The 17,705-nt window shown below is 43.3% G+C and overlaps 4 protein-coding genes across 4 annotated transcripts; 2 read left to right on the top strand and 2 right to left on the bottom strand.

The window, feature by feature from the left end:
* Positions 1-2,177: 2,177 nt before the first annotated feature.
* Positions 2,178-3,114, bottom strand: LOC139539963 (hemoglobin subunit alpha-4-like). Its single transcript, XM_071343453.1, has 3 exons — positions 2,921-3,114; positions 2,518-2,725; positions 2,178-2,424 (listed from the first exon to the last, which is right to left on the bottom strand). Exons 1-3 carry the CDS (start codon positions 3,013-3,015, stop codon positions 2,296-2,298), a joined length of 432 nt encoding a protein of 143 aa, XP_071199554.1. The 5' UTR covers positions 3,016-3,114; the 3' UTR covers positions 2,178-2,295.
* On the top strand, positions 2,610-5,830 carry LOC139539764 (hemoglobin subunit beta-like). Its single transcript, XM_071343078.1, has 4 exons — positions 2,610-2,748; positions 4,807-5,007; positions 5,180-5,402; positions 5,582-5,830. The coding sequence occupies exons 2-4, from the start codon at positions 4,916-4,918 to the stop codon at positions 5,711-5,713; spliced, it is 447 nt and encodes a 148-aa protein (XP_071199179.1). The 5' UTR covers positions 2,610-2,748; positions 4,807-4,915; the 3' UTR covers positions 5,714-5,830.
* Positions 5,831-7,178: 1,348 nt separating this feature from the next.
* LOC139540215 (hemoglobin subunit alpha-like) lies at positions 7,179-8,150 on the bottom strand. Its single transcript, XM_071343903.1, has 3 exons — positions 7,904-8,150; positions 7,496-7,703; positions 7,179-7,386 (listed from the first exon to the last, which is right to left on the bottom strand). The coding sequence occupies exons 1-3, from the start codon at positions 7,996-7,998 to the stop codon at positions 7,258-7,260; spliced, it is 432 nt and encodes a 143-aa protein (XP_071200004.1). The 5' UTR covers positions 7,999-8,150; the 3' UTR covers positions 7,179-7,257.
* A 1,165-nt stretch (positions 8,151-9,315) lies between these two features.
* LOC139539902 (hemoglobin subunit beta-1-like) lies at positions 9,316-10,410 on the top strand. Its single transcript, XM_071343328.1, has 3 exons — positions 9,316-9,634; positions 9,863-10,085; positions 10,215-10,410. The coding sequence occupies exons 1-3, from the start codon at positions 9,543-9,545 to the stop codon at positions 10,341-10,343; spliced, it is 444 nt and encodes a 147-aa protein (XP_071199429.1). The 5' UTR covers positions 9,316-9,542; the 3' UTR covers positions 10,344-10,410.
* The last annotated feature ends 7,295 nt before the right edge of the window (positions 10,411-17,705 follow it).

Raw genomic sequence — 17,705 nt, forward strand, 5'->3', positions numbered from 1 at the left:
CGGTTAACAAACATTCTCTCAATTCCTATTATTTCCAGAAATGCCCCTTGTCTCCCACATCATATTTTTGTACCAAATCTGAGTATGACATTAAAACATCTTCATTGTACAGATCACGTATAGTATGAATTCCTTTCATTGGCCACTGTTTCCAGTAAACAGACTTTTTTCCTATCCGTAGCCTAGGATTGTGCCACAATGATGAGTATCCTTGTTTTAGATGTGAAAATCCACATATCTTGTGTACTGTTCTCCACACCTCTTTTGAGTATAACAAAATTGGGTTGGGAGTATCAACAGACCTCTGCCCTGTAAGACTATGTGACAGAGGATAACTTAGTTCCCGTTCTTTTGTTATCCATTCCAAGCCAGCATCCCTTTAGCCCCAATGTTTCGCCTATTTAGCCATTTCAAATGATACATTGTACAATGTAACATCTGGTAAAGCCACATCTTCTTCATATTAATCCTGTTTTATTTCCTATCCCACAAAAAGTATTTAGTTCATTTGTCATATTGTTTAAAATACCGGTCTGGATTATTCATTGCAGATATATAATTCATTTGTGGGACTACAACCATTTTCATCACGTTGATCATTCCCCATAAATAAAGTTTCATCCTATCCCAAAATAAAACAAAGCAACTAGGAATTTAACGTTGCTTCTCAGATGAGTCAATCATCACAGAACTGTCTTTGATGCTGCAGAAAATAACCTGCAGTCTCAACTCAAAATTCCTTATGGTCAATGAGGAGTGGGTGCCTGACGTGCTCGTGTAGTTGTTTCTTCGCCGTTGCAAACTTCTTCCTCTTCATTGCCAGTTCCTTGAACAGGACCGGGGGGAAATTAAGCCAGCCGCCTTCCCACTGAACGCCACACCTTTCTTTCGTCGCTTTAAATACCTTTGTCCCGGGCTGTAGATCGTAGGAAGCGGATGAGAACCGTTAAACTGTGATGTGTTCGTTCAATTTCGAATTCGTGCCTGTCATCAAATCTAAATCCTTCTGCGATGAATTTCTGCACACACGAGATTAGTCCACCGCCAGCCTCACTCCCCCCTTTCAGATTAACCAATCTCACCGTATTTCTCCTATTTCTGTTCTCAAATTATTCAACACGATTCCACAATATATCCCGTTTTTTCACATGACTCTCATTAGCCTTCTCCAGACGGGAGATGGCATCATTCACTGTTGAAATCCGTCACTCTGCCCAATCCATCCTCTCTCTTGTATCGGTGCGATACAACTTTTTCCTTTAGCTCGGTAGTTGTTGTTTTTATCGTGGAGACATCGGATTCAACATCCAATAAAATCGTGTTCATCTTTCCGATTTGCTCAAATAGATCCTATAGATTTACCGATTTCTCTGGATTTACGTGTTTATCCATGTATTGGTGGGGGTGTTGAATACATTTTTAGCGTGTGTCGACATTCCAATAACGCCACTTTAGCGAGATGTTTCAAAATGTAAACTAACTTTATATTAAACTGTACTTCAAGTCAATATATTAAGACAAAAATGAAAGTATATGCGGTTGAATTTCAGTATTTACATGTGGGTATTAGGAGCTCTCTAAACTGCTGCCATCTTCTTCGGCGGTCCCACGTGACACCTCCAGTTTATTTATTTTTAATAAATTTGCTAACGTTTCTAAAAAACAGTTTTTGATTTGTCATTATGGGGTATTGTGTGTAGATTGATGAGGCTAAAAAACCTTGTTAATCCATTTTAAAATAAATCTGTAACCTAACAAAATGTGTAAAAGGTAAAGGGGTTTGAATACCTTCGAATGCACTATAAATCACAAGACAAAGTGAGCAGGGGCTTCATGCATCGCAAAATTCTGAGGGGACATAAAGTAAGTGAAGATGGCTGTGGGGTGGTCCCTAAATTGGAGCATTTTGACACGCTTGCTTCTCTAACTTGATTGATAGCCTGAAATGGCTTATTGGTAGATAGATATGAGTTTGGGAACTCATCTGAACTAGCTAAAGCCAACTTCATACAATTGCTAAATGGCTAGTAGTACTACAGAGAAAAAAATATTATTATTATCTTTATTTCGTTTTTTTAAGAGGACAACTCTGAAGGGGTACGTGCCCCTGTGCCCTCTACGGATATGGCCCCTCTGAATGGGAGACAACGAAAATGACAAACAAACACCTCTGTATAAGTTTCAAATAGCTTTATTGTCAGTGTGTCAATATCGGAAGGACATTACGTTTGAGAAACATGGTTGAACGTCTAATTCTGATATAAGACTGTGAGAGCTTGTAGCTCTGATGACAGTTTAGCGGTACTTCTCCGCCAGGGCCAGAGCCAGTTGCTGCAGGAACTTGTCCACGGACAAATGGATCTCGGGGGTGAATTCGGCGGGGAAGTAGGCGGCAATGACCACAATCAGGTTGTGAGCCAGGATCTGCAAAGGAAAGGGAAATAGATTATTTCACCTTCATTCAGGTAAAAACTCAGATTGTTTTTGGTGTTTTCCTTGTGTGTCTTTTTCTCTTACCTTGAAGTTGGTGGGGTCCACCCTCAGCTTGGTGGCGTGCAGTTCACTGAGCTTGGTCAAGAAACCAAAGAGATCGTCCAAGTTGCCAACACATTCATCGATCTGATTCATGATGGTGATGCCGTGCTTCTTCACTGGAGCGGAACCGGGGGCCACGGAAGCCCAGTGGGAGAAGTAGGCCTTGGTCTGGGGGTAGACAACAAGCATCCTGTCGTGGACATTAGAAATGAGGTGAGACAAAATTCATTTTAAATAATCATTCACACGGTCTGGGATCGCGTCCATATTTTTGCTGAGATAGTTATACACATTCATAGCTTCCATAGATTTGACTGAGGAGTTATGTGTTAATAATTTGAATACATGTTCCTAGTCTATAATGTATACATCGTTATGTAATTACCTGGAAAGAGCCTGTTCTCCAATCTCATCGGATTTAGGGAGGATTTTGCCCCAGATGGCCTTCACGTTGGCTTTGTCCTTGGGTGAGAGACTCATAGCTGTCTTGTCCGGTTATCCACTTAAATGAAGATGCTGAGAAAAGAAGTGTGTGAGGATAGACTTTTCAGAGGCTGTTTTTATTGACGCATGAGAGAAGGCACACCTCGATATAATCTCGGCTCCTCCTCTGGGCATTTTTCCAAGACAAGATTAATGTTTTTTATATGTTGTGGATCTGAGACAATTCGTATAATGCCCAAAATATGACATTTGCACATAATCGATTTCGTTTGTAAAAATGCTGTCATAACATTGTATGTATTTATTTCATATAGATTGAATAACAAAGTGTCTTTGAAACACTTAATACCTCAATATTTTCTTTACAGTTAAGGTTTAGTCATACGGTCTAATATTGCAGAGTATAGGCTATGTGATTCTGTACACAAGGCAGTGTTGGGGAGTAGTGGACTGCATTTTTAGTTAGGGTTTTCAGTAATGAACTACTTTTGTTTTGCCATGTAGCAGCTAACTACTGGAACTACACACTACTTTTTTTGCAAAATAAAATAAAATATGGATGAAGTAGGCAATCATTTACTTTTTGGTGCATTAGACCTGCCTAATTCTGACTTGAAACATCGTTTTTCTGCTAATAGGCTAAAATACACACTGTCAACATTTTACCCCAAAGTTCTCTGACTTACAATTTTTACTCTATTACATTTCAGATTTACATATGATCATTTTTCACGAAGTTGTTTGGATAGTGAACTTCTTTTCCATAGTAACTTTATATTTTTCTTAAGGGTAGCTTTAGAGTAGCTTAATTTCTTCCAGTGTGAAGTAATTGCTAGCTTGGTAAACTATATTTTCAGAGTAGCTTCCCCAACACTAACAAATAGTTGCAATATGATCGGACTAGCAACCAAATCAAGACGTGTTGGCTTATATCCCATTTGGCTTATGTAGTCAATATTCACAGTTAACACATAAATACTGAGACAAATTATATGCCTGATAATCGGAAAGGTTTTGTTTCGGTTAAAAAGCGTACCCTATGCCTATCACTAAACATTTTAATAATATATAGGCTACGCGCATTGTATTTCAGTGGGGTTAAACAAAATGCTGTGGTTTCATTGAAGTAAATAGGCTGATATCCACATTGAATAGTGTCCAGTTAGAACCCATCATGTAATTCCCCTGATGAAGGCAGATAAAACGACTTTTCACCAACTGACATTTAGATTATCATTCAGAAAGACCAGAAATATGGAACTATCAAATGGGTGGGGCCTTCTGAATATTAAGATAAAACAATTTGAGTCATGCTCTTTCTTTAATAGTTTACTCCCAATCTAGGCTTTTCTTTTTCAAACGAGACCCTAAATAAACACTTACATCAATAATTCGCATTTTATTAAGATAATATTGCAATTCAATGTGAATATTGCAACGATACATTAAAATAGAATTTAGGGACAAATAAGGTTCTATCCTGAGATAATTGGCATAAAAGTTCCCGAACCTTCATTGGTTTGAGTGGTGTCAGATATTATTTTGAACTTAACAATATGAATTGGGGTATTAAACACGACATGTAAGTATGTAGAGAACATTGAACATAAAAAGACTATGTCAATAACAAAATTTTGACAAAAATACCGATGAAGGCGAATCATGACTTGTTTATTCCATCCGTAATAATTTGAATTTGGCAACGCCTAAATGACCAAGCATTATCTTTAAAGGTGGGATGAGGTTGGCAGAATGCCGATATGTGCCACACTCGAGGACCTTGCCCCCTCAAGACATTCATCCAATCGTTTTCTGTGTTCTGTTCAGGGCGGAGATACTGAACATCAATAAATTGGACGTCCCATGAGACAAAAAGCTCAGGGATCTCTTGTAACATTTTGCAAGTACAAACGGAAATCAACAAACAAACGTCAACATGGTCGACTGGACAGATGCTGAGCGCAGTGCCATCGTAGGCCTGTGGGGAAAGATCAGCGTGGATGAGATCGGACCCCAGGCCCTGGCCAGGTACATTCTTATAATATTTATGTAGAAATCATTAAATAATAACACGATAATAGGCTACCTAGGTTATTTAGCACTAATTGCGTAGTAGGAAATCCCGGTGTTCACCATTGGTGCGATACAGACCATATTGATTGTTAAGTATAATTGTAATGCCTGTTGTATTCATTTTTAGACTTCTGATCGTGTCTCCATGGACTCAGAGACACTTCAGCACCTTCGGCAACCTGTCCACACCCGCTGCCATCATGGGTAACCCCGCCGTGGCCAAGCACGGAAAGACCGTGATGCACGGACTGGACAGAGCTGTGCAGAACCTGGATGACATCAAGAACACCTATACTGCACTGAGTGTGATGCACTCCGAGAAACTGCACGTGGATCCCGACAACTTCAGGGTGAGTACTTAACGTAATACATATAGCCTACTATTTTGTGCTTCATACAATTTTTTTTTTTTAAGGTATGACCAATTTTCCTTCGAGACATTTAGGAGAAAATAGTGTTATGCATTAAATAGCGGTGTGAGCCGATGTAAAGTGTATGCCAATATTATTTTACCGTCCCCTCTCCACAGCTCCTTGCCGACTGCATCACCGTGTGCGTGGCCGCCAAGCTCGGTCCCACCGCTTTCAATGCTGATACTCAGGAAGCCTTCCAGAAGTTCCTGGCTGTCGTTGTGTCCGCTCTTGGCAGACAGTACCACTAGAGCATCACTCGACAGCATCAATATGGAAGAAGATGACACTCCAACTCCAGTCTGTTAGGCTGGAAGCTGTGCCATAGCGACACGCATTGAAAATAATAAAATCAATTTAAAAGCGTTTATCTTTTTGAAATGTTGTTTTTATGGAAACCGTTCTCCAGCAATTGTACTGATGGCACATGGTTTCTACACTCTAAAAATTAGGGAATGTGAATGAATGAAAAAAAATATTTTGATGATGGTTTTCATACACATACTTTGTTCATAATCTAGAGGCCTATGGGATATTCATTGATGAGATATTCATTGATGAGAGGAAAGAGGATGGCAAATGTGATCTGCATAACATACCAATAGCAATTGACATACCTTTGTATGCCTCCTTGTCTGTATACCTGCAGACACAAAAGTGAGCAGTTCAACCATCTGCACCCAATACAGGCAGCCTTCAAAATATTCTTATTGCCTAAATATTCTTACCTCTTTGTTGATTGATATCCATTGAATTGTGTCCATCTTTTGTTTTAGAAAGATTTGCACAAATATGAAAAGATAGATCATCATTAAACAATATACATTCAGTTCATACAAGGTACAAACCTTCTCTTAAATTGAGGAGATCTTTACATTTTTCAGTTAAGTGCCGGTACCTGCTGCCCTTTCAAATCCACATGTTTCAGTTGGGCAGCTGAAGAGGTTCCTCGATTAACCCCACCTCTTATGGGGGGTTCTTGGAATAACCTTTTGGGGGCCATTTTCAGTTCCAAGAACCCTAAGGTTCTACAAAGAACTTTGGGGACCTTAGAAGAACCCTTGTTGAACCCCTCATTTTTAGAGTGTATGAATTCTGCGGTGTGCATGTTTTTTTAATCATCTTTATAATTACTATTTAATAATGACCTCATACTTCTCCCTCCCTACACCTCTGATGAGTATAACAAGAAACATGTTCGATCCCCATGCACTCAAAATCATTCTGGCTGTGGATATGGAGAACATCAACACATTAACATCAACGTACCAGAGGATAAACCCATTGGACTTGGGGCTCTGCTGGGAGTTTACCTCATATTTTTATTTTATTTTATTCTGCTTGCCACTAAAATCATAATAAACACTGAGAACTAAAATATTGTGTTATTGTTGTTATTGTTATGCGTATTATTATTCATGAGAATAATAACTGGGGAGGGGGGTAGTTCAAAAATGAACCCCAAAAATGTTATTCAAAAGGTTATTTAAGGATCCATTAAAAGGGGTTCGTTACACGTATTAGATAGGCTAACCAAAGTTATGGAGGATAACATAGTGAGCTAGTGGATGGTGGACCTAAAGCACCATTTAGTACTTAATCCCTTCCTTTCTTCATTCAATCTATTCAATCTACTAGATGTGATAGTGATGAAATTCAAATATCACTTTGTGATGGTCAACTGTGGTGGAATAAGGACACAGCAGAGGACATAACTTAATTCATTGCCTGTTTATTTTATTGTAATAACAACAGAGCAGGAACTGGAGTCCAATTTTGGACATTTATGATGGTCTTATCTGTATTTGTCAGCCAGGGCAGCGGACAAGGCTGCAAGGAATTTATCCACAGCAATGTGCACTTCGGGAGTGAAATCCGCAGGGAAGTGAATAGCCAGGGTGACAAGGATGTTGTGGGACAGAATCTGAAAAGTATATTTTAAAAGTTAATATTGAAGGATTAAGCCTTAGCAACAGACAGAGTTGATGTCGAGAGTGATCAATATACAGACAATAGGTTATCTGGGGGCAAACCTTGAAGTTTCCAGGGTCAACGCGCAGCTCGAAGGCGTGCAGATCGCTGAGAGCACTCAGTCCTCCCACGAGGTTGTCCATCAGTCCGACAGCATTACCAATTGCACCCATAATGATGCCTCCATGCTTCTTGACTGGGGCAGAGCCGGGGCTCAGGTCAGCCCAGTGGGAGAAGTAGGTCTTAGTCTGGGGGTAAGCAGTCAGCATCCTGCAAAGGAAGGTACAGAATAGTTCGATTTATATCATATGTCATATGCGTATCATATGTCTCCCATCGTCTGTGTCTACAACGTATTGAAAGTAGTTGACTTAATGTATGTTAAAATGCTTATTCGGGGTAGGCACATAGGCCGCTGTCAGCAGGTTAAAGACAACCAGTCTCATAATTCTTTCATTAAGAAGGCTTACCTCCCCAAAGCCTCAGCGCCGAGAACATCTGCCTTTCCACTAATCTTGCCCCAGAAGGCCTTGACCACAGATTTGTCCTTAGCTGTCAGACTCATTTTGCTCCTTTCTGATTGGCCTGTATTAAATCTACAAGAAATGATCTGAAGATGACTGCCTATACAACTAGGTCCCTTTATATTACAGTAGAGCGGCAGACACGCCCAGCTACTAGGGTACACTCCCCCTACACTGCAACCATCTTGGTCAAAATCCAAGAGTAAGATCCGTTATCTTGGCTTTTATCAAATATTAAGTTAGCGTTTTATATAAAAAACTTCAATAAGATGTCAGAGGGCTATGTTTCTAATAATATCCATCATTAACCTTTTTGCGCAATGCAAATACATTCATTGTAAGCATATATTTCCAATAGGTTAATTCTAAAGTTGCAGCTGCTTTTGCCGAAACAGCCAAATAATACATCTTTAGTTAATTGGCAAAATGTCATGCATTTAAATCAATTGCACCAGATGCAACAGAGATGTCAACAATTTTACAATTTGTTTGATTGATAAAGATAATTATTATAATTATTCTTTTATTTTTTTGTTGCATAAAACGAAATCTTTGAGAGTAGCCTAATCGAGCACATATAATATATATTACATTGGTAAATTATATTGTAAAAATCAAATCCACCTTCACAAAGACCTGCATTCAATGGGAAAATATTTATTCAAAGTGACGTGTTACATTTGTATTTTTGTATTTTTTATTTAACCTTTATTTAACTAGGCAAGTCAGTTAAGAACACATTCTTATTTACAATGACGGTCTGTATGTATCTATGATATGCCTACTCTGGGGTTCAATGGAAGTTGGATATGATTCCCAATTATAAGGTTGATTGGATTTCGAATGATGATCGGGAAAAAAGTCAGAGGAAGAAAGAGGTCATGCGAGGACATGGGTACAGACCTATCTACAAATAATACAGGACATTTCTGCTTATCATATTTAATGTCTTGAACTTAATAACTTAAAATGGGCGGGACCGGTCTGAATACCCCGATAAAAAAAAGGAAGGCATCATTTTGTCTTAGATAAGAAACTGTGCCAAATTGTAGGCCGGAATTATCTGGAATTATCACATTTTCCAAATTCATAAAAATGTTTAGTGATTGCATCTCTTTCTATTTTTTCATTAGAATAGCCTTATACACTGCAACGAAGGACGTGTAATCTTCGGAAGAGTTTTGCCATAACCTTGCTTTTATTCTTGCATCAGTTGGATAAATTAAACTGTTTAGCTAGTGATCATGCGAATTTTGAAACGTTGGTAATCTAGTTAAAATTGTATAGGCCTATTTACATATGCTTCCAGCTTTTAGGATCTAACCTACAGACTTGATTCTGTAACAGCTAATAAATTAAAATTTACTGTTGTTTTTAACAGATCAATTATTGGAATTGATGTCATCAAGTTCGAGAGTTGAAGTTCTCACTTGGCCAATACTGATCTTTGCCAGAGCCAATCATATGCGCCGCCTCCAGTGGGCGGAGAGCACTCATAAATATAAATTGCAGGCAAAGTGTCTCCCTACACAAGACATTAATTTGTTTAATCTTGTTGCAAACCCGAAGATCAAACACTGACAACATGGTTGACTGGACAGACGCTGAGAAGAGCACCATCAGTGCTGTCTGGGGCAAAGTAGATATCAATGAGGTCGGACCACTGGCTCTGGCAAGGTAGGTCATGGCTTCAGCCTCATTCAAATATATCATTTAATATAGCTTATAGTGGAGATGATCATGAGTAATTATAACACTATTATACTTGTCCTGTTATCTATCATTACTATTAATATTGAGTTGATATTGTTAAGTTTGAATGGAGCATGTTACAATATTAATTAGGCATATAATTGAAATACATTTGGAAATAATTCACATATTTCGGTGTTCTTGCAATGACAGAGTCCTGATCGTCTATCCCTGGACTCAGCGTTATTTCGGCTCTTTCGGAGATGTGTCCACTCCCGCAGCAATCATGGGCAACCCCAAAGTTGCTGCTCACGGCAAGGTCGTGTGTGGAGCTCTGGATAAAGCTGTGAAGAACATGGGCAACATCTTGGCTACATACAAGTCACTTAGCGAGACCCACGCTAACAAACTCTTCGTCGACCCTGAAAATTTCAGGGTAGGCCTTTTGTCTTGCGCAATATGTTTTAGGCATATAACATTCAGAATAATACGACTAATTCCAAAGGTAAAACAAAATCGACGGTCTAATGCAACATCTTTCTTCTTTGTTTTTTTTTGTCTACAGGTGTTGGCTGACGTCCTCACAATTGTCGTTGCCGCCAAGTTCGGAGCCTCTTTCACTCCTGAAATCCAGGCAACCTGGCAGAAGTTCATGAAAGTGGTTGTCGCAGCCATGGGCAGTCGGTACTTCTAAATGCACCCCAGACAAGTGATTATGTTCTGACATCCCTGCCTGAGTGAAAATAAAGACATCGAAACAATCTATTGTATTTGTATTTATAAAAAGTGATTTTTTTTAAGAAGGAGTGGGGGGGGGGTCAGTTCCAAGACAGAATTCTTAACATAGACCACTAACAGAGCAGCCAAAGTGCATGGTTAGATGCTTTTTTGCCCTTCTGCGTCACTTCATTTACAGAAGATCTCTGCTAAACATAGAAGCAAGATGTCTAGCCTGTCTGACTGTGACTGCGGATAACAACAGAACGAAGCTGACTACAAAAACAAAGTTGCCGAAGTATCTGCAATTCTTACAAACAAGTCAAGGATACAATTATCCTTCAAATGAAAACCAAGATGGCTGTATTAAAACAACCTACATACATGGGCATATAAAGGCTTTTTTCAATCATACTGAACTCAATTTCATATTCAATCAATTTAGTTATTTTGCCACGAGGCTACTGTGTACTTTTTGCCTCAGTGTTTTCATGATGTGTGACAACAAGTGCGCAATGATGTGCTCGATCTGTGATTTAGTCCATTATTGCGTAAAGCATAATACGCCGTCAGTAGCCTATTTGCAGCTATAGTCAAAGTGATTGCCTACACAACCTAGGTTAACCTGTAGTCAAGTCTGTGTTTTGGTCAAATAAGCAGTCAAATCTTATTCATTGAAAATCATAAATGAGCTCTTGATCATTGTCGATTAAAAATCTGGTTAATTATCACTAAAGCAACAATATGGTATTAACATTGTTGGTTTTATAGGCCGCTACAACATAGGCCTATTGGAACACCAACAAGCTCCTGAGATCTGCCTAGCAAACGTAGTAGCCTTCTCCCACTGATAATGAATTGCCTTCAATTCTGAAATGTAAAATGTTACACCGTGTTGTCATCTTACATCTTGAAGACGTCAAACATCATATTCTCATGTTAAACAAGGTTGTTTGAGTCCTGATTCTTTCAAATATTTAATAAAATTATACAAAGATATGTGTGCAAACTATGATCTGAGTCTGACCCAAGATAGCAAATAAGGCTGGTATGCTGCAGTCAACTGGGGGGGAAAGTTCCCAAGATGGTCCCATTTCACTATAGTTCCATAAATGGCCTTGTGTGGTTATGTGGCCAGTTACAGCAGGGAAATCAATCATGCTATCCTGCGTGTAGCAGGGGCGAAAATCTGATATCAACTTTGGAGGGGACAATTACGTGAAATTTTCTCAAGAGCAATTCCTGAGGGGGACACCAAAAGTAGTGCTGTAACACAGCCTACGTTGTAATATGTTAAATGTATATTGAGGAACCATAATTACTACTACTGGATAATTGACAGGTACAGTAGTTAACTGAAGGGTTGTCCCAACTTGTTCAAATGTTTAAATCATTATAATACTACTAATAATAATAGTTATAGCAGTGTTCCTTATCAGTCCAGTATGTATGCAGGCATTTGTATTTACAACCAGCAATACCAAGAAAGCCAGTAGGTGGTAATGGTACTGTACACTGTATGGGTGCAGTTTTCATGAATACAATGAACATGGTGCGATCTCATCTCAAAGAATCTCCATTGAGAACCATCACAAAGTTGGTCTCCGCACTGAACTGACCTTTTTATTTAACTTTTTCTGATTCATTTATATAGTCATTAAATATGTGCCACTGGTTTGAGTCTATTACTGTCACGTTCGTCGTAACGGGGAGACCAAGGCGCAGCGTAATTTGAATACATTCTTCTTTTAATAAACGAAGAACACTTAAACAAACGAACAAAATAACAAACCGAACGTGAAGCTATAAACAACTAGTGCTGACTAGTGCTGACCCCTAGACAATACAAAACCTAAACAAAACACCCTTGTCACACCCTGACCTAACCAAATAATAAAGAAAACAAAGATAACTAAGGTCAGGGCGTGACAATTACAACATCTCTACAAGAACAAAACGCTCAGAATAAGTACAGTTCAAAAAGCGAGATAACTACTTCAATGAATAACTCAAACAAATCAACCAAAATATCCTTCAGAAACAGTCTCAACTCTTCAAACAACAGCTATGGACAAGTATGTCACACAAAGTATGCAATGTTAAATAAAATAAAACTGAAAACTACAAAACAAAATCACAAATATCATACTATACACCAGGGGTTCTCAAACAGGGGTCCGTGGACCACTAGGAGTCCCTGGTGTAATTGCATGTCACGAACATCAAAGGGAGAGAGAGAGGACCAAGGCGCAGCGTGTGAAAAATACATCTTCTCTTTATTTAGGAGATGAACGAACGAAGCAAAACAACAAATAGACGACCGTGAAGCTATAACCGAACAAAATGCAAACATGCAACCTAGACACAGACACAGACCTAGACAATGACCCAACAAAAACATGATGCCTATGGCTGCCTAAAATATGGCTCCCAATCAGAGACAAATGAAAGACATCTGTCTCTGATTGAGAACCACTCAGGCAACCATAGACATACCTAGAAACATTCACTCAACCATAGACATACCTAGAAACATTCACTCAACACAAACCCATACACTAAACCCAACACCCCCTTTTCCATAAAACCACCCGAAACGAGACAAAACACAAACATTCCCCATGTCACACCCTGACCTAACTAAAATAATAAAGAAAACAAAGATAACTAAGGCCAGGGTGTGACATAACCCCCCCCTTAAGGTGCGAACTCCGGGCGCACCAGCATAAAGTCTAGGGGAGGTCTGGGTGGGCGTCTGTCCACGGTGGCGGCTCTGGCACAGGTCGTGGTCCCCACCCCACCATAGTCACTACCCGCTTACGTAGCCTCCTCCAAATGACCACCCTCCAACTTAACCCCACAGGATTAAGGGGCAGCACCGGACTAAAGGGCAGCACCGGACTAAGGGGCAGCACCGGACTAAGGGGCAGCACCGGACTAAGGGGCAGCACCGGACTAAGGGGCAGCACCGGACTAAGGGGCAGCCCCGGGACAAGGTAGCTCAGGACAGAGAGATAGCTCAGGACAGAGGGATAGCTCAGGATAGAGAGGTAGCTCAGGATAGAGAGGTAGCTCAGGATAGAGGGGCAACTCCGGACTGAAGGGCAGCTCCGGACAGAGAGACAGCTCTGGACTGAGGGGCAGTTCTGGATAAATGGCAGCTCTAAGCTAAGGGACAGCTCCGGGACAAGGTAGCTCAGGACAGAGAGGTAGCTCAGGACAGAGGGATAGCTCAGAATAGAGAGGTAGCTCAGGATAGAGAGGTAGCTCAGGATAGAGGGGCAACTCCGGACTGAAGGGCAGCTCCGGACAGAGAGACAGCTCTGGACTGAGGGGCAGTTCTGGATGGCGAACGGCTCTGGACGCTCATGGCTGGCTGACGGCTCTGGACGCTCATGGCTGGCTGACGGCTCTGGACGCTCATGGCTGGCTGACGGCTCTGGACGCTCATGGCTGGCTGACGGCTCTGGACGCTCATGGCTGGCTGACGGCTCTGGACGCTCATGGCTGGCTGACGGCTCTGGACGCTCATGGCTGGCTGACGGCTCTGGACGCTCATGGCTCACTGGCGGTTCTGGACGCTCATGGCTCACTGGCGGTTCTGGCAGATCCTGTCTGGTTAGCGGCTCTGGCAGATCCGGTCTGGCGGAAGGCTCTGGCTGATCCGGTCTGGCGGAAGGCTCTAGCGGCTCCTGTTTGGCGGACGACTCTGTAGGCTCCTGGCAGACGGGCGGCTCTGCAGGCTCCTGGCAGACGGGCGGCTTTGCAGGCTCATGGCAGACGGACAGTTCAGACGGCGTAGGGCAGACGGGCAGTTCAGGCGTCGTTGGGCAGACGGGCAGTTCAGGCGGCGCTGGGCAGACGGGCAGTTCAGGCGGCGCTGGGCAGACGGGCAGTTCAGGCGGCGCTGGGCAGACGGGCAGTTCAGGCGGCGCTGGGCAGACGGGCAGTTCAGGCGGCGCTGGGCAGACGGGCAGTTCAGGCGGCGCTGGGCAGACGGGCGACTCAGACGGCGCTGGGCAGACGGGCGACTCAGACGGCGCTGGGCAGACGGGCGACTCAGACGGCGCTGGGCAGACGGGCGACTCAGACGGCGCTGGGTAGACGGGCGACTCAGACGGCGCTGGGTAGACGGGCGACTCAGACGGCGCTGGGTAGACGGGCGACTCAGACGGCGCTGGGTAGACGGGCGACTCAGACGGCGCTGGGTAGACGGGCGACTCAGACGGCGCTGGGTAGACGGGCGACTCAGACGGCGCTGGGTAGACGGGCGACTCAGACGGCGCTGGGTAGACGGGCGACTCAGACGGCGCTGGGTAGACGGGCGACTCAGACGGCGCTGGGTAGACGGGCGACTCAGACGGCGCTGGGTAGACGGGCGACTCAGACGGCGCTGGGTAGACGGGCGACTCAGACGGCGCTGGGTAGACGGGCGACTCAGACGGCGCTGGGTAGACGGGCGACTCAGACGGCGCTGGGTAGACGGGCGACTCAGACGGCGCTGGGTAGACGGGCGACTCAGACGGCGCTGGGTAGACGGATGACTCAGACGGCGCTGGGCAGACGGATGACTCAGACGGCGCTGGGCAGACGGATGACTCAGACGGCGCTGGGCAGACGGATGACTCAGACGGCGCTGGGCAGACGGATGACTCAGACGGCGCTGGGCAGACGGATGACTCAGACGGCGCTGGGCAGACGGATGACTCAGACGGCGCTGGGCAGACGGATGACTCAGACGGCGCTGGGCAGACGGATGACTCAGACGGCGCTGGGAAGACGGATGACTCAGACGGCGCTGGGCAGACGGATGACTCAGACGGCGCTGGGCAGACGGATGACTCAGACGGCGCTGGGCAGACGGATGACTCAGACGGCGCTGGGTAGACGGATGACTCAGACGGCGCTGGGTAGACGGATGACTCAGACGGCGCTGGGTAGACGGGCAGCTCTGGCCGGCTGAGGCGCACTATAGGCCTGGTGTGCGTGGTGCCGGAACTGGTGGTACCGGGCTGGGGACACGCACCTGAAGGCTAGTGCGGGGAGAAGGAACAGGGCATACTGGACCCTGGATACGCACATTAGGCCTAGTGCGTGGTGCCGGCACTGGTGGTACCGGGCTGGAGACACGCACCATAGGGCGAGTACGTGGAGGAAGAACAGGGCTCTGGAGACACACTGGAAGCCTGGTGTGTGGTGCCGGAATTGGTGGTACCGGGCTGGAGCGGGAAGGTGCTACAGGAGGAGCAGGACTAGGGAGGCACACAGGAGACCTAGTTCGTGGAACTGTCATTCCCAGACGGTTAGCACGCAACTCAGGACGAGCATGGAGAACTGACTCAGGTAACATCACATCCCGCACACGCTCTGTCGGGTGGATGTCGTGCCTCACGCACCAACACAGCAGCTCCCTCATTTCACTCTCCTCCAAACTCCTCAATAAATCCTTAACAGTCTCTGTATCATTCCCGTTGCTCACCTCCAATATCCGCACAACTGGCTCTGGTTCCCTCTTTTCACGCTGCTTGGTCCTGAATGGTTGGGTCATTCTGTCACGAACGTCAAAGGGAGAGAGAGAGGACCAAGGCGCAGCGTGTGAAAAATACATCTTCTCTTTATTTAGGAGATGAACGAACGAAGCAAAACAACAAATAGACGACCGTGAAGCTATAACCGAACAAAATGCAAACATGCAACCTAGACACAGACACAGACCTAGACAATGACCCAACAAAAACATGATGCCTATGGCTGCCTAAAATATGGCTCCCAATCAGAGACAAATGAAAGACATCTGTCTCTGATTGAGAACCACTCAGGCAACCATAGACATACCTAGAAACATTCACTCAACCATAGACATACCTAGAAACATTCACTCAACACAAACCCATACACTAAACCCAACACCCCCTTTTCCATAAAACCACCCGAAACGAGACAAAACACAAACATTCCCCATGTCACACCCTGACCTAACTAAAATAATAAAGAAAACAAAGATAACTAAGGCCAGGGTGTGACATTGCAGGGATCTGTGAAATAAAAAGTATAATGAAGGTATTCAGTACCACAAGGTTTCCAGTAACTTTACATATAATATAGAGGGGGTGGAGGTCCTTTGATGTGCTGTGAATATTTCAATGGCTTTTCTCCAGTTCCTAAATCCTGCACTTATGAAGACAGCATCCGCTCTTTGGCCAAAAGATGGCTGGCTTGAAAACCCTTGGCTACAGTGAAAACCCAACACTCCTTTTATTGATGGATTATAATGTAGCCAGGGGAAATCGCGAAACCATCTCTCTTGAAACGTCAACACTCTGTTGGCAAGAGTTTGTGGTTCTATAAATTGTGGGTGTGGCTGATATGGTTTTGTACCATCACTGAGGTAATTGGACAATGCTGTGCCACTTTCCCCTATACTGGTGCAGCTGGCGTCAAGGTTGACACCTGGTCCTGCCGTGGCTGTGACACTGTCCTCTGAAGTCTCTCACCCTGGCTCTTTCCCTTTCACCACCCTCACTGACTCACAGTCTGTCTCCTAGAAAATAAATAAGGTGTTTGCCATACTCATAACTACCGGTACCCAAAACTACACAATTAATCACAATAGCAATACCATTGCCTTAAACAAATCTTAGTTCAGTCACCAGTTTAAGTTGAGAGTGGGGGAATCTATGGCATTTTACAATTATGTCCCTATTTTACAAGTCAAAAAAAGAAAGAACCTTTCATAGTGTTGCCAAAGACTCAACAAACTTACCTGAGACTCCACTCTCTGTCTCTGCCAGTCTGTCCCTGCCCATCTGTCCCCAGCTCTGCTGTCTGTGTGCCATCTGTTGCCTGCTCTGCCTAATGACATCATTGTGAAACATTTCAATTAGCATTTCACTTCTTTCTTATGAACCTGGGTTCTTACTTTGCGTTTTGGTGTCCTGAAAAATACTGATGTCCACCATTTTTCTACCTGGCTGGCTGGCTACACACACACACAGTATGCAGGATATTTACAGTAGGAGATGGGCTTCAATCTATAAGGTAGCTAGCTAGTCAACTAACAAATGTGAAATGGATTGCAGTGACAAGGGTTGACAGCTGTATGAGTTCACCATTTACACAACGTATGCTGCAACCTTTTGTAATTTTAATATAGTATGTTTTATATTGGCTGGCTTCCAACAATAGCTGAATTTGCAGAGCTAGCGAGCACCAATTCCGTTTCTGTGGTGTTTGCTATATAATCTTTGCTATCGTCAGTTTACTCCAAGATCGGCACACAGGTGCTTCAAAGTCCCCTAGCGACAATTTAGCTTTTGCAACGAGACCATTAAATATATTT

Source organism: Salvelinus alpinus, chromosome 1, assembly GCF_045679555.1.
Source record: "Salvelinus alpinus chromosome 1, SLU_Salpinus.1, whole genome shotgun sequence".
NCBI lineage: Eukaryota > Metazoa > Chordata > Actinopteri > Salmoniformes > Salmonidae > Salvelinus > Salvelinus alpinus.

Coding starts and splice junctions, on each gene's coding strand:
- LOC139539963 (XM_071343453.1), bottom strand. CDS start 3,015: ATGAGTCTCTCACCCAAGGACAAAGCCAACGTGAAGGCCATCTGGGGC. Junction 2,726..2,920: donor GGAGAACAGGCTCTTTCCAG/GTAATTACATAA, acceptor TGTCCACGACAG/GATGCTTGTTGTCTACCCCC. Junction 2,425..2,517: donor TGGACCCCACCAACTTCAAG/GTAAGAGAAAAA, acceptor TTTCCTTTGCAG/ATCCTGGCTCACAACCTGAT.
- LOC139539764 (XM_071343078.1), top strand. CDS start 4,916: ATGGTCGACTGGACAGATGCTGAGCGCAGTGCCATCGTAGGCCTGTGG. Junction 5,008..5,179: donor GGACCCCAGGCCCTGGCCAG/GTACATTCTTAT, acceptor ATTCATTTTTAG/ACTTCTGATCGTGTCTCCAT. Junction 5,403..5,581: donor TGGATCCCGACAACTTCAGG/GTGAGTACTTAA, acceptor CCCTCTCCACAG/CTCCTTGCCGACTGCATCAC.
- LOC139540215 (XM_071343903.1), bottom strand. CDS start 7,998: ATGAGTCTGACAGCTAAGGACAAATCTGTGGTCAAGGCCTTCTGGGGC. Junction 7,704..7,903: donor GGCGCTGAGGCTTTGGGGAG/GTAAGCCTTCTT, acceptor CTTCCTTTGCAG/GATGCTGACTGCTTACCCCC. Junction 7,387..7,495: donor TTGACCCTGGAAACTTCAAG/GTTTGCCCCCAG, acceptor TATACTTTTCAG/ATTCTGTCCCACAACATCCT.
- LOC139539902 (XM_071343328.1), top strand. CDS start 9,543: ATGGTTGACTGGACAGACGCTGAGAAGAGCACCATCAGTGCTGTCTGG. Junction 9,635..9,862: donor GGACCACTGGCTCTGGCAAG/GTAGGTCATGGC, acceptor TTGCAATGACAG/AGTCCTGATCGTCTATCCCT. Junction 10,086..10,214: donor TCGACCCTGAAAATTTCAGG/GTAGGCCTTTTG, acceptor TTTTGTCTACAG/GTGTTGGCTGACGTCCTCAC.